The sequence below is a fragment of the Microtus pennsylvanicus genome, chromosome 12 (genome assembly GCF_037038515.1).
Source record: "Microtus pennsylvanicus isolate mMicPen1 chromosome 12, mMicPen1.hap1, whole genome shotgun sequence".
In the NCBI taxonomy this organism is placed as follows: Eukaryota; Metazoa; Chordata; class Mammalia; order Rodentia; family Cricetidae; genus Microtus; species Microtus pennsylvanicus.
In genome coordinates, this window is record NC_134590.1 from 33,507,474 (window position 1) to 33,523,314 (window position 15,841).

General features: G+C 42.6%; 1 protein-coding gene across 6 annotated transcripts in view; it reads left to right on the forward strand.

Annotated features, from left to right (window-relative positions):
* Positions 1–15,841, forward strand: part of Atp8a1 (ATPase phospholipid transporting 8A1) — a 209,148-nt gene that overhangs the window by 153,854 nt on the left and 39,453 nt on the right. For all 6 annotated transcript variants that reach the window (XM_075943172.1, XM_075943171.1, XM_075943169.1 and 3 more), the window contains 4 exons: positions 6,336–6,519; positions 6,613–6,723; positions 14,381–14,455; positions 14,558–14,680. In XM_075943172.1, coding sequence (XP_075799287.1) covers positions 6,336–6,519; positions 6,613–6,723; positions 14,381–14,455; positions 14,558–14,680 — 493 coding nt within the window. The remainder of the gene's footprint in view (positions 1–6,335; positions 6,520–6,612; positions 6,724–14,380; positions 14,456–14,557; positions 14,681–15,841) is intronic.

The window sequence follows — 15,841 nt, forward strand, 5'->3', positions numbered from 1 at the left end:
TTCCGTACCTTTGAGTGCACAGAACATTAGCAGATGTTGGTTTTGGAGGCTTGGCGGGTGCTTGCTCACCGATCATCTGAATAGCACGGTTTTCTTTCGCAGGGGTGGTTGAATGTTTTACTGTGCGCCTATGTTAAATAGCCCTAGGATTTGCTGCATCAGCTGATGTTCCAGGATTGAATCCTCCATGAGCTCCTAGCACCATTCCAGTACACATGTAACTTTGGTATGTGGTTTGGCCACATATTAATTAATGTCTTCTCAGCTCGAAGCATTATTAATGAGCCTTACAAATTTTAGTTAAAAAGGAAACCAGTAAGATCAAATTAGGTTTTTCTCTCTGTTTGTAACCGCGTTATTAGTCAACCTGATACGGCTCGATGGAGAATAGCCTGAGATTCCCAGGAGAGAGCTAAGGAGGTAAGGAAGAAAGGGGAGCACAGCTCATCCTGGCTGACTTCTAAATAGCAGCCAGGAGTGAGCCTCACGCTTAACAACCAAAGTTTGGTTACTGCGTGCATAAAACACTTTATGATAACTAATTACCCTAGTTACCTTTAATTGCCATCTCGATACAGCCTAAAATCACCTGAGAAGGGAGTTTCAGTTGGAAGATGGCCCAGATTGCGCTGACCTCTGGGCATTGTCTGTGGGGATTGTCTTGATTATTATTAACTGATGGAGGAGAGCCCTGCCCAAGTCCGCAAGCAGCATCCCCCCCCCCCCGGGGTTTCTGCTTCCAGCTCCTACTTGAGTTGCTGCCCTGACTTCCTCTGTCGATAGGAACAGAAATAGTGTTTCCTCCTCTAAGATGCTTTTGGTGAGAGTCTGTTATTACAGTGGGAACTGCAACTATAGTTCTCCATGTTCCTGAGGGCTTTACCTTTAATGTGTGGCTGAAAGGAATATAATAATTAATCATACTAAATTATGTTTTAGGGTGATACCCCCCCAAAAATAACAATCCCACCTACACATTTAAAATTGTACTGACAATATAATGTTCTTAACTTTTAAGTTTATAGCATAAGTCTTTTGGCTACCCATGAAAAGTCCTAACAGGATTCTTTAGACTGTGTAGATGCATATACATAAATCATTATCCATATTCTATTCAGAAAGACAATTATTCCCACTAAATGAGCGCAAAACAAAACCTGTATAAGCTAGACCACCTGGGCCTGGAGAGATGGCTCAGTGATTAAGAGCACTGGATGCCCTTCCAGAGGACCCAGGTTTGATTCCCAGCACCCACGTGGTGGCTCACGACTGTCTGTAACACCAACTCCAGGGGATCCAATACCCTTTTTTGGACTCTGCTGACACCAGACACCCATGCAGGCAAAACACTCAAATACATAAAAACAACTTTTTAAATAGACCACCTATATACGTCTTAGCTTGAATGACAAAACATTCCTATGCTCTCTGTTCTAATGTTCACAGGGCATTGAAAGTTACTATATAACAAATGAGAACAATAATGAATAACATGTGCAGATGCTGCAGCCAGAATAATATCTGAGACGCACACTGCATTCAGCTCACCGCTAGGTTACACCACAAGGGACCACCCTCTGCTTGTGGTGTGCAGGAAGAAAAGCAGACCTTCGCAGCCCAGGCTACGTTAGTAATCCTTCACAGTAGAGTCACTTACTGCTTCCAGAAAAGCAAAGGCAACCGTGGAAGACAGGCTTGAATCATTTCAGTCTTGCAGAAAGCCCACAAGTGGGACAAACTGTGCGCACATACAGACATATACACATCTGGGAGAAGGAAACAGCTTGTTCCGACACTTGTGTATTATAGAACTGGTCAGTGTTGGTACTTAGAAAGCTGAGGCTTCGATACTCCAAGCCCTGGACATAGAGTTCGTGATAAGCACTAGGAAGAATTAAATAGCTGTGTGGTGAGGGTGCTCTAAGCCATTGTAGAAATTGCACAACTCCAAAAGCATGTGCAAAATCAAGAAAGCAAATCCTGGTGAGGAGTGTAGTAACCTTTGAGGAGCTGGAAGGACCATGCTCTGCGGAACCTGAGTGCAGGAAAAAATCCGCCTTGTGCTCATGGATGTGCAATGATCTCTTCTGTCCTTGACAAGGAGGCGTCTTCTGTCATCTGGAATTACTAAGTCTGGGCGAACTATCAAGACGCTATGTACCATACCCGCTTCTCTTAGTCTCCTTACATCCTAACAAAAGCAACCGAAGGGAGAAGGTGTTTATTTCCCTCAGAGTTCTGGTTCCGGAGCATCCAAGGAACTAACGTGGCAGAAGCCTGGGAGTCACATTATGCTCGCTTTGTTGTGCATCCCCGTGTCCCCACCCTGTGTAGCAAGAAGCCACTTTTCAAGTAGTTGCCTTAAAAACAGCACCCATGGGAGTGTCCTGAAGGCGTAAGTCACAAACAATGCCACATCAGTTGGAATTATGATTAACAGGGTGGTATTTATTTAAAGGGGAAAAAACTTACAGATAACCGTCCCAGACAACAGCCCTCTGCACAATCAGGAAGAAGTCTAGTCACCGGAACCAGAGCAGGAAGCAAAGAGAGTGAGAAGGGAAGTAGCCGCTCTTTTAAAGAAAGAGAGACCACGCCCCAATGGGCTGGTATCTCAGTGGCTATTGGCTGGAGGAGCAGAAGGATCTCCCGCAACAGTGTCTCTCCTCTGAAATGCTATGGTTCTGCATGCTTCAGAACTCAGGATTCTGAAATGTGGAATATGTACTTATAGGTAATGAGATACTATGAAGATGAGCCCCAAATCTAAATATGACTTTCATTCATATTTCATAAAAATTATCTCATTATATATTATTTATGATCAATTAATTGTTAAATAATTGAATAATTGTTAATGTTATTAAATATTATTATATAAATTATTATAAGGTTTTTACATGAGCCTGAAACATGGGGCCAGAAGATAATTTTATATATTTCAGTGTGTTTAGACTGTGACTTGTCACGTGAGATCTGATGTTGAATTTCCAACATCACATTGGCACCCAGAAAGTTTCAGGGTTTGGATTTGAGGGACAAGAATCCTCAGTGGGCTCAGTGGGTAAAGCGTTTGCTATGTATACCTGAGATCTGAGTTCAAATCCCCAGCACCCACAGCAACATGTGTGTGGAATCCTAACAGTCTTGGAGTGAGATGGGAGGCAGAGAGCAGGGAATCCCTGGAAGGTCACTGCCAGCCAGCCTGCCATACTCAGAGAGAGAGAGAGAGAGAGAGAGAGAGAGAGAGAGAGAGAGAGAGAGAGAGAGAGATCCTGTCTCAAACAAAGTGAAAGGGGGAAGAACCAACATTCAGGGTGATCCTCTGACTGCTGGTGTGTGCTTTAGCTGGTATGTGCTTTAGCTGGTGTGTGCTTTAGCTGGTGTGTGCTTTAGCTGGTATGTGCTTTAGCTGGTGTGTGCTTTAGCACACACATGTATGCACACATACACACACACACACACACACACACATACCTTGTTCGAAATCTTTATTGCTGACCTTAGTTTTACTAACCATAATACCCCCTGAAGCACCCCCGTCTCTCAGAATGGCTACGAGCTGCCCCAGCACCTTCTGCCACAGCCTGGACATGATGCGGTGCACACACACTCTCTTCTGCTTCAGTGAGTTGACTTGGTGCCTTCCAGGTTGTGCTTATTCTGTGCTGTATTTACCGAGGTTGTGTATCTCAGTGCACTTGCCATTAATTAAATACTTGCTAGATCACTGAGATAATCTAAAGAAAGCTATGGCTAAGAAAACCAGGTATTACCATGTGGAGCAGAGACGGAAGTCGCTGGCTGTGATCACCGAGAAGAAGGGACAAAAAGTTCAGTGTAGTTCTTTCTGAAGCTCCTGTAAGTCACTGGTTTAGCTCACTATGTGAGTTCAGTTCATTAAAAGGCTCCACAATGTCCTCGCTCCACAGTGTGGTTTTCTAATGTGTGTAGACTGGGAGGCGTTCAAAGGAGCTTGATAAAATGTTCTCAAATGCTTCCCTTCATTCATGCCCATTGCCATTTGCTTTCTATAGCATTTCTGGTGAGCATTCTTTTCTGACATTTACCAAATGTCAACCGTAGCCCGTGTTTAAAACCTTGTTGGCCTAGGGCCAGTGGGCTTACCAATTTATATTAGCCTGTTAAGAAAAATTAAATAAAACGTGAAAATGGAATGAAAATTGCTTTGAAGAGAAATGGAGGCAGACGCTGAAATGAGCCATTAGTAGCCTGATATTCATTCTCTGGTTGAGTTCAGAGCTGTGTCGTTCTGTACCGTTGCCAGACTCCGAAAGGAATCCAAAGAGAAAAATTAAAAATAATTCCTTGAGATAGCAGCTGTTTACCAGTTTCTCTTCTGGATCAGCCTCTGAGAGCACAGAGGAGGCAACTGGACCACTCTGTCAGTGACTCTGCTCAAGCTGGGCTTCTCCAACTTCCAGCAGGATTCAGAGCTGCCCGTACCTCACCCCTACCTGGCTCGCTCCCTTCCTCTGGGCAGTAGAGCCTCCTCAAGGCACAGATTTGTGCAGAGTTCCCACCGCTGGGGATTATCAGCACAATCAAAGAGTGTATGTAAAGACCTATCCGTTCCTTAAATGGCCTTTATTTTTCAAAAGAATAGCAAGTGATTTGCATGGTATTTCAGCAAGTATCTGTTACACATCTGTGGTGGTTACTTTAATAAAGACTTTATCTCTGACTGGGGTGGACTGGCGCGTGCTATAATCTAGTATCGGGAAAATGGAAGTCAAATGAGCCTCAGCTGCATAACTAATTCAAGCCCAGCTTGGGCTTACACTGCCTCAAATGTCTCAAGATGATGGTGGTGGTGGTGGTGGTGGTGGTGGTGGTGGTGATGGTGGTGATACGGCTCTAAGATATTTCTGTGCACTAGCATTTTATATCTTGGTTGCTTCTTTTTACCCATGTGTGTCTTCTTATCCATGGTGTGTGTCAGCACTTTGCTATGGGGTCCATGCAGGCCTAGAACTTATGACCCTCCTTCCTGCATCAGCCTCTAAGTGCTGGGATTACCAGTGTGTGCCACCACACCCAGCTCTAATTGCTATCTTAATAGTTGTCTGGACTGACTCACTGTTTAGTCTTCCTGTCTTTCTATTTCCAGCGCAGTATGGACAATAGATTAGGTTAATTGTGCTGCCGCCAAAGCACTTTGTCTTAGAACGTTTCTATCATTATTTTGGCATTTATTTCTAAAATGGCTTTTTAAGATGCATGGAAAATGCTTCAAATTTAATACCAAATGTGATATTAGTATAAACACTGGTGCTTTCTGTTCCTGGTCCATGTTTGCAGAAAAGGCTATTGGATTTCTGCATGCGTGTTCATCTGTGCCTCTGGAAGAAAACGGAGTGTATAGACTGTGTTCTAGTATCTGAAATTTACTTTTCTTGATACTCACAACGCTGTCTGAGGATGGGATGACAGACCAGCCAGCCCCCCACTATTAATTTCAGGAGTTTCGTGTTGTTTTACATTACATATGTCTGGCACTCGGAAGTTTCAAACTTTTTCTTTCAAGACACTGAATAGAACCTATTTAGTAATTTATTGTTTGGCTTTGTTTGTCTTAGATGTATTTTGCTTTTTAAGTACGTGTATATAAGGGAGAATGTGCTTGTGAGAGGCAGGTACCCACAGAGGCCAAAAGGAGGCATTGGATCTCATAGAGCTGGAGTTACAGGCAATTGTATGGGTGATGGGAACTGAATCCTGATCTCTGCAAGAACAATATATCCTCTTAACCACTGAACTGTCTCTTAGCACCTCAACAGCTTGTTATGCCTTCGCTTTGAATTAAATTTCTGTGTCACTTAAAATGCTTAAGAAAGCATTATGTCAGCCAGGCAGTGGTGGCACACGCCTTTAATCCCAGCTAGGCGGATCTCTGGGAGTTCGAGGCCAGCCTGGTCTACAAGAGCTAGTTCCGGGACAGGCATCAAAGCTACAGAGAAACCCTGTCTCAAAAAACCAAAAAAGAAAAGAAGAGAGAGAGAGAGAGAGAGAGAGAGAGAGAGAGAGAGAGAGAGAGAGAGAGAAAGAAAGAAAGAAAGAAAGAAAGAAAGAAAGCATTATGTCTCCTGGATATCAGATTTGCTTCTAGGACTTTTGTTATCCTTTTTGTTTTAAATTTCCCTTGAAGCAACAGACAGGTTCACAGAACACCAACCATTTGCAACCCTTCCCTCGTAGTTCATTAGAAAACCAATCATCTAGATGTTTTGCTTCAGGTATTGGTCAAAAACATCTCCAATTTTCTTTTTTCAGGAAACAGGAGTGATTGGTCATTTGTTATTTTTTTTTTTAAGGGTTTCTCCTCTTCAGAAGTCCGAGGTTGTTGAGATGGTTAAGAAACAAGTCAAAGTCATCACACTTGCGATTGGGGATGGCGCCAATGACGTCAGCATGATACAGACGGCCCACGTGGGGGTTGGGATAAGTGGCAATGAAGGTTTGCAGGCAGCCAACTCTTCAGATTACTCCATAGCTCAGGTAAAGCCTCATAGCTACAAAACACACTAACACTGCTTTCCAGCGGCTGACAGTGAAGAGGAAAATGCTAATGTCTTTTCGTTCCTCTCCTAGTTCAAATATCTGAAGAATTTGCTGATGGTTCATGGGGCCTGGAATTACAACCGAGTCTCCAAGTGCATCCTGTACTGCTTCTACAAGAACATCGTGCTCTACATCATCGAGGTAGCAGCGCATCCTGCCCCTCCCATTCGTAATTCTAACGGCTCTCTTTGTGGAGATCTTTCCCGTTGTCTTCATGAGTACTTCATTGTCTCACTTTTTAAAAAAAAAAGCAATTTGAAGATTTGTTTTTTGTTTTATGTGAATGGGTGTTTTGCCTGCATGTCTGTCTGTCTGCCTGTCTGTGCACCATGGGCTTGCAGCACCCACAGAGACAAGGGCAAATCTCCTGGAACTGGAGTTACAGATGGTTGTGAGGCATTGTGGGGACTGAAACCCTGGTCCTCCAGAAGACAGTCAGTGTTCTTGACTGCTCCGCCTTTTCTTCATGTTTTATAATGTCTATTGTGTTCAAGCAAATAAGACGGCAGCCGTGAGAATAGTCATCAATGTTTCGACACTAGCTAAAAGTATTAGGTCACATTGGTAGGAAGTCGAATTGCTAATGAGTGATGTTTTCCGTTTTTAAAACTTTGAAGACTCTAAAGCTTGAGCATGTATGGAATTTCTTCAACACACTGCCAGATGGGTAATACACACGTGTGAAAAACTATATTTAAAAGGTAGCAATCCTGGTGATGGGGTGGGAGGCGGATGAAAGCAAGGAAGGACAAAAATAAAGTCAAGGATAATGGTTAGCTCTGGTTCAGCGAGGCGCATGAGTGCAATCAGGACCTGCACTAGGTTTAGCTGTCAGGCATTCTTGTTGTCTTAGATCAGCAGATCTCAGCCTTCCTAACGCTCCAACCCTTTAATAATACAGTTCCTCATGTTATGGTGATCCCCCAAGAATAAAAGTAGTTTTATTCCTACTTCATAGCTGTAATTTTGCTGCTGTTATGAATTGTAATGCAAACATCTAATACACAAGGTATGTGTTACATGACCTCTGTGAAAGGGTTGGTCAACCCCCAAAGGGGGTCCTGACCCACAGGTTGAGAACCACTATCTTGGCTCTTCTCTACCTCTTGCTAGCCATCTCTTTTAGTTCCTGAGGTTGGCAAATAACAAGGCTCTAGATAAGGAATTGCTCTAAAACATTCTATTTCTAGGTTCTTTCCATATATCAACTATAACATCATCTTAACAGAGGAAGCCTTAGTCTGGGGAGCTCCCTTGGTCAAGTAGAAGACTTGTCGGCCCGAGAACATGAGTTCGAATCCCAGAGCCCATGTAAAAAGGCAGGCATGGTGCAGCATGCGTCTGTAATCAAGGCACTGGAGAAGCAGGTCCCAGGAGCTAACCAGTCAGCCTAGCCTGCTCAGCGAGCTCCAGGACAATGTTTCCAACAAGCAGTCGGGGGCTCCTGAGGAAGGATACCCAAGGCTGACCTTTGACCTCCATTCACATGCACACACATGGGCATCTGCACACGTGCAAACACGTATGTACACACAGAGAATTAAAACTTGTTACCCTGCAGATATTTTGGTATTAAACTAGGCGTCAAATAACAGACAGACCACGTCAAGCGCAGGCCATAACCCCAGCAGCTGGCCAGTGAGGACAATGGAAGCCGTGTCTGTCATTTTAAGTTTTCTAGGGGCTGCATTAGCAAATGCCACAACAAAAACCCAATTGATTTCAGTATTCTATTTTAAGTCCATTTAAGTCTATTTTAACTATTAAAGTTTTTAATTTTAATAATTAAAATTATTACCACCCTCACCAATGTAAAAATTATGAATATTTTTGCACTTGGGCTTATATTCTACATTCTTTCCTCCGTGCCCAGTGTATGAAATCTTGTACATATTTTGCCTTCAATGTAGTCAGAGACTGCTCGTTTGTTTTCCGGCCACCCAGCCCAGATAAACACACAGAAACTATATTAATTGCAACATTGTCTGGCCTATTAGCTCAGGCTTCTTCTTGACTAACTCTTACATCTTAAATTAACCCATTTCCAGTAATCTGTGTATTGCCATGAGACTGTAAGGTTCTGGCAGCTGCAGAGTCTTTCTCTTTCAGTAGCTACAATGGCATCTCCTTCATTCTGCCTACTCTCTTTCTCTATCTCTGTTCTGATTTCCCATCTGGCTTTACTCTGCTAAGACACTGGCTAAAACAACTTTATTCATTAGCCAATAAAAGCAATACATATACGGAAGGACTTCCCACATCACTTCAGTGCATCTTAATTTGCACTGAATGCATGCCAAGTGCTCTAACATGTATGTGGCTTGCAGAGCAGAGCAGGCAACACAGTGTTGGTGAATAAGTGAACAAGAAAGGGTTACTCAGTTGTGATTTTTTATTTTTTGGCATTTATTATTTTGTGGGTATAGATGTAGACACATACAAACTTCAGAAGACAGAAAATCAGAGGACAACTTGCAGGAATGTTTTCTTTTTTATTTTATTTAGTTATTTATTTGGTTTTTTAAGACAGGGTTGTTCTGTGTAGCTTTGGCTGTCCTAGAACTCACTCTGTAGACCAGGCTGGCCTTGAACTCTCACAGAGATCCACCCACCTCTACCTCCCAAGTGCTAGGATTAAAGGCATGTGTCATCACCCAGCTTGGGAATCTATTCTATCCAGGTTCATTACATGGGTTCTGGGGATGGAACTTTAGTGTGGCAAGTCCTTCTGTATATGTGTTTCTTTTATTGATTAATGAATAAAAAAAAAATCTTCCTTGGCCTATGATAGGGCAGAGTAGATCTAGGCAGGGAAAACTAAATTGAATGCTGGGAGAAAGAAGGCAGAATCAGGAGAAGCCATGTAGCCCACCACAGGGAAACAGATTGGAACCTTGCCGGTAGGCCACAACCACATGGTGATACACAGATTAATGGAGATGGGTTAGTTTAGGATATAAGAGCAAGCTAAAAAATATGCTTAAGCTATTAGCCAAACAGTATTGCAAATAATATAGTTTCTGATTATTTTGTGATCTGGGCAGCTGGGAACGAACAAGCGGCTTCCTACTACAGAACTTAGATCTTCAGTCTTGGCAGCAAGCGTCTTTGCCTCCTGAGCCATCTCAAAGGCTCTTTGTCAGTTCCTTACATAGCTCTGGGGAATTGGAACAGATGGGCGGGGGAGGGGGCAGTGACAAGGTAATGAAGAAAAACGTAGAAATCTGGGGCTGAGTGGTCTGGGCTCTCTGCTGGAGAAACCACATCACCCAGAGGCTGAGAGTTCTTATTAGAAAGAGCTGAACATAGAGGCAGGGTTATTGCATATACCTAAAGAAGGAGGCAGGGATATTACATATAGATACACAAGGAAGTGGGGTTTATGGTATACAGCTGGGTTAGGGGGCAGGTCCAGCTACTCTGTAGGGCAGTCTCTGTAAGCCAACAGTCTTCAAGCTGTAAATATCCGGGGAGAAAGCTGTGGTGGACGTTTTCTGCCTACACTCACAGCACTCACACCTGGTGGCTTTACCAATCCCTCTGAGCCTCACCCCAGGGGGAAAGCTTTGCCGTTTCCTCCCTAACTCTGGGCCTGTGGAGTCGTCATGGCTATGCCCATGTCACCAACCCACACTCACTCAGTACTTCGCTCCCTCAGGGCTTCCTCCGCTCCCCACGGTTTCTTACAGGTTTTTTATTTGTTTATTTTTTTTAATATCTGGCCCCTAGGTCATCAGAAACTGTATCATAATAATGAACCTCCAGGTAGTCTGAGTTTCACGTTCCTCTGGACAGCTCTGAGGAATGTGGATAATATGCTCAGAAAGCCATCTTCTACTCTTCCAAGGACCTGCCCACATCCTCACAGATGGCTGTTGGTGCCACCTTTCCCTCTATCCCGTGGACATTTCAAACGCATCTGTTGGAAGGGCATGGCCCACCCCCTTCTTTATGGAAATAAGACCCATTTTCACTCCGCATCTGCTGTGTTAGTCGGAACTGCTAGGTAGTTGGCTCAGTCACCTCTGTCAGAATTCTTGTTATGCGTTAGATTGGGATGTGGACCCCTAATTTTGAGGTATCCAGACTATGTCATCTCTTCATCCCTTCACATCTACAGTTAGGTTACCATGCTCTTAGCTAAAGTAGCCAGATACATGGAAACATAGCCTCACTGATTACCATTAGATTTGATCCGGAAAACCTGTGTTTGTTTAATACAGACTTTCAAAGTAATTTATAAGTTTTGTTGTTGGGTATTTGTTTGTTTCTTTGTTGTTTTTTAATCTTTGAAGTCAGGAGTTTGGTGCTCACCAGTTATCCTAGTACTTGAGGATAGCCTGGACTACCAAGTTGGACTGTCTCAAAAAAATGAACAGCAATAGCAGCAACAAAATGTTCGTTTTCTATATACATTTGTGGTCCTTCCCTAAAAGAATTATTTTTATTTCCGTCCCCTCCATATATCTAACTTTCCTAATTATATGTTCTCACTTAAATCAGTGAGAGAGTGATATACTTTATTTATATAGATTGCTTTTGTTTTAAGAATTTTAAGCCAAGAATGTAAGGTGTGTCAACAGAGAGCTGTGTACAAAGTATAATTTTTAATGAAATAGGTTCGTATTTTAAGTATAGACTAGTTGACAATCAATTGGTTTTTTTTTTCCTTAAATCTGACCGACAGCAACAATGAAGTGTGAAAACCTAGATTCTAATGGGGAAACTTAAACTTTGTTTAATTCAAGTGAAAATGAAGTATTCACACCCTGTTTCGAACCCAGAATTATGTGACTTGTGGTTACCCAGCCCTGAATTTGACTTGGCTTTGAACATAAAGCCTCTTCATGAGCTATTTAACGCTGGTCGCATTCCTAAGGGGTTAAAAGGAAGTGAGATAAACTCCACTGGAAGCTTCAATTTTATTTTTCTGGTAGCACTTTTTTGGAAATGTATTTTGAATATAATTCAACTGTCCTGGACATGGGTTGAACTTTTAAATCCATTCCCTCCATACCCCGCTTCTGCCAGCTAAAACAAGTTCTGCAGATGTTAATGGCTCATGTCAATACTGAGCATGAATAGGCAGAAAACGTCTCTGAATGTCTCCAGCCAGGACAACCGCCAGTCTGGGATCTCTCCTTTCTGTTTGTGTGCTGATGGGGCGTGGGAGCAGGGACCCCACTGACTCTTTGCAAGCTGCTGCTTAATATTCAGAAGTGCTCCATCAGGAAGATGTCTGTGAGGCTTTAGCTGACATGCCTCTGCGGGAAGGGCGGGGGAGCTTACAAAAGAATGAGTAAGGAACGGGGTCTTAAACCCAAAGGGTGTAATAGATTATCAGCAAGAACTGCTTTCTTGCCATTGGCCTGCCAGGGCTATCACTAGCTAGCTCTTCTGTTGCTGGGAATTGCAACCACACACAGGTTCAGCAGGTGGCGATAGACAACTTGCTCGGGTCGCTGCCTGGCAGTGGCTGTAGGTGTTCACTTAAATCACTGGCTCCTTTCTTTCCCTTCTGAATCCTCTGATCCCTTCCTAACAAAGAGGAGCTTTTCTTTAAGATACTTGGTGGCATCTAGGTTTTCTTAGAGCCCACAAAAACAATGTAGTGTTTCCTAGAAAGTCATTTAACTCAATAAGGTGCTACTTTCCCAGTAAGCTATGCTGGGAAGTAAATTCCCTGGGAATCTAAATAATCTGGAAGGTCTGATGCTTTCTTTCTACATCCAGGGCTTTAGTTGGGTGAAAGGAGGGGCTCTATGTGTTTATGGTAATTCAGGTTCTGTCTTAGGGGTGTGTTAGGACTTGAACTGCAAATCTCAGACTAATGTGATCATGGTAGACGACTTTTCTGTCAAAGATATTCTCTTTCTCCTTAAAAGAAAAGCAGAGAGCAAACTTTTGAATACCAACTATTTACATAAAGATGTCTCCTGTACTGAAAGACTCTGCCCTTATGCAGGCATTTGAGTCTGTTCTCTTTTAAAAAGAAAAGCAGCACAGAGACTAAGCTTTAGAAGTACAAAGGATAAATTTCTAAGCACATGGCACATACCTTTCATCCAGAAAGCACAGTGATTAAAAATGTGTTAAGTCCCACTTAAGTGTTTTCGATTATAACACAGTCTGCTTATATATTTTAAAATATACTTTGAATGCAGACGTGCTGGTTTTATTTGTGAGCTGTTTTGTGTTTGAAACCTTGTCTGTTCATTGGTCTTAAATTCTAATCTTGTACTCCAGTTACTGGCCATATCCACTTTATTAACATGAGCTTACACAGTATCAACTTTAACACAGTATCATATCATGATTTAACAATGCATTTAAAATTAGTCATTCCCTGTGCGCTGGATTGGAGGCATTCACGCTTAACACTTGCTCAGCCATTCCCTTCCACTATAAACAGGGAGAAGGCCAGTACAGAAACTAACTGTTCATGGGGTGGGGGCAGGGGACGTCCTGGGTTCATACTGATGAATGTCGAATTTGTAGCAGTTCATGCTTCCACAATGAGGTTAAAGGACACATGAAGTGTAGCAAGGTTTCTGTGACTCCAAGTGCTCTCTGGAGCCGCACGCCAAACCTCTTCCGGCTGCCTGCTATTACTGTGCCGTGTGCGTGTATGAGCTTCCTGATGGGCCAGGCATCTTCCTTTTCCAAGTCCGCTTGATTCTTAATTATATTTAGGTTGGCTTTTTAAAAATGCATTCTTTTTTCAAGGTATTGCCAGTAATCACTTTAGTTTTATATTTGCTTTAAATGCGCTGAATTAAAATCATTATTACTCCTAAATTTTGTTTCCAAGTTAGGGTTTCTCTTTCAAAGAAACTGACAAACATGTTCTAGTAATTAAAGACCTGACTTTATTCTGGCATTGAAGTTGAAGATGGGCTCACGAGTGCCTGTCACTGCACCTCCAGGAGATCCCATGCCTCTGGTCCCCTCCGGTACCTGCAGTTATGTCCCCATACCCACACGCAGACTCATACGCCTACACAGAATGGAAAATTAAAATTTAAATTTTAAGTTTAAAAGATTTCAATATGTAAATTCAAATTTAACATTCTGATGGCAATAGTTATCAAGAATCTCAGAAAAAAAGAACAAAAAAAGGAAACATATTTAAAGCATTAGTTTTACTTGAAATGTTTATCTCAAGGGAGGAGAAAGATATGTAAGGTTTCAGTTAGGAATCATTTCTGATAGCAAGAGCTGTTAAACCAGCCGAATCTCCACACTGCAAGTTCTGAATCCATTAACAGTGTGTTAAGGGGTTGTGAAAATTCCAGCGCTCTTTGTGATGTTAAGGGGAAGAAGTAAGCTGTGACACTATACAGTTGGTCTCAAGTAAAATAAACCGTGACATTATTTATATAAACTACACACATGACACAGGAGAAAATGATAATTCTATGACTATAGAAAATTACTTCCTAAATAAAGAAGTATAACATCTGTAATAAAAAATAATCTTTAACCAAATCCTTCTAGGATTCTGAAAGGGGAATTCAAGCTATGAAAATTTAATGACATAAATATATTCACATGAAGAAGCAATACCCATTTTTTAAATCTGCTATTGCTTGCCCATATAGGTATTTAGATTTGGCAAACAGAGCAAATTTTGTCTCAAATGGCAGCTCTATAATGAAAGTGCCCCTTTAAGTCAAAAGTAAAGACAGGAAATGTCATTGTCCAGAGACCTGCAGACAGTCCACTGGTGCTACCTTTAGGGTTCCATGTGTTGAAATTCTGTCCTAATTCTGGGACTTGGGACCTGTTTTCTTCCTAGATCTGGTTTGCCTTTGTCAATGGCTTTTCTGGACAGATCCTCTTTGAGAGATGGTGCATAGGACTTTATAATGTGGTAAGTTGAGCCCATTTGATAATCCCTGTTTTGTTTACGGCTGAAGCTAAGTGTAACCGCCGTCATCTGCCGTGTGGTGTAACGAGCAGTTTGTCCCTTCAGATGTTCACAGCCATGCCTCCCTTAACCCTGGGGATATTCGAGAGGTCGTGCCGAAAGGAGAACATGCTGAAGTACCCTGAGCTGTACAAAACATCTCAGAACGCTCTGGACTTCAACACCAAGGTAGGAGCTGCTGTCCGCTCGAGTCTTCAGAGGGGTTTTCTCTGTGGCTGAAGCTTGGGCCATCTGGCCTGCCTCGGCCAAGAGCTCCGGAGTACTGAGTGTAGAAGTCATTTGAAGGTTCCGAGTATGGGGGACTAAGGAATTTTGTTAGTTGGATTGGATTGCTTGGGGGTTTTGTTGTTTTTTATTTGTTAGAATTTTCTTTTTCTTGTTTTTCTCTTTTGGAAGATGACAAAATTAAAATGGACCCTCTCTTCATCAGGGTTCTTGGGGCAGCAGTGAGTAGACGCGGCCTGCCAGGCCATGTCCCTGTTCTTTCAGACAGTGTGGGAAATGGGTCACTTCTCACCAGCTAGTCACCTGGGACTGACACAGCCTGGCTTCACTTGTATATTGGGGTGAGGATCGTTATCTCATTCTTTCCCAGCCTCCTATCAGAGAAAATAACGTTCTCATTAGAATCTTAGACTGGTTGAGCTGGACATTAATTAAAACTATAATCTCCGGGAAGTAACTTCCTGTTTGCTAGGTAGCCCTGAGGCTTAAAATTAAAAGAGCAAGATGAAGCATCCAGCGTTCTGTCTAAAACTGTAGTTTGCCTGGGTTGTTGTTTTGTTTTTTGTTTTTATCTAGAAAGTTGTTATTCTATTTTCTTCATTAGCCTAAAAAGCAACGGGTTTCCTTCTGTGTGATGATTTTAGCCTCTCTGTCCCTTCTCCCACCCCCGCTGTGTCTTCCCACCTCCAGTCTTCCCCTGTACTCTCAGATCTCATAATTCTGTTACCCCGCCCATCGCCCTTCCTTGAGCCTCTTCCTCCTTTCCTGGCCTCTGCTGGGGTCCTCAGTCTGTACATACTCTCACCTGAACATGCATGCATCAAACTGAAGTCACAAGGGCAGAGGCGAGGAGACCGGGAGATGAGTGGGATTGGGATGCATGCTGTGAGATGCACAGAGAATCAATAGTTTAAATGAAATAACTAAATAGTTTTTAAAAAAAGAAAGAAAAGAAAAGATGAGAGAGAGAGAGACTAAGAGCCACACACGAGAGAGAAGATACAGGGTTTGTTCTGTACCTGGGCCACCCCACTTAATATACTATTTCCCAGTTCCATCCATTTCCATTCAAGGTTCACAGACTCATTTTCCTTTAATGCTGCA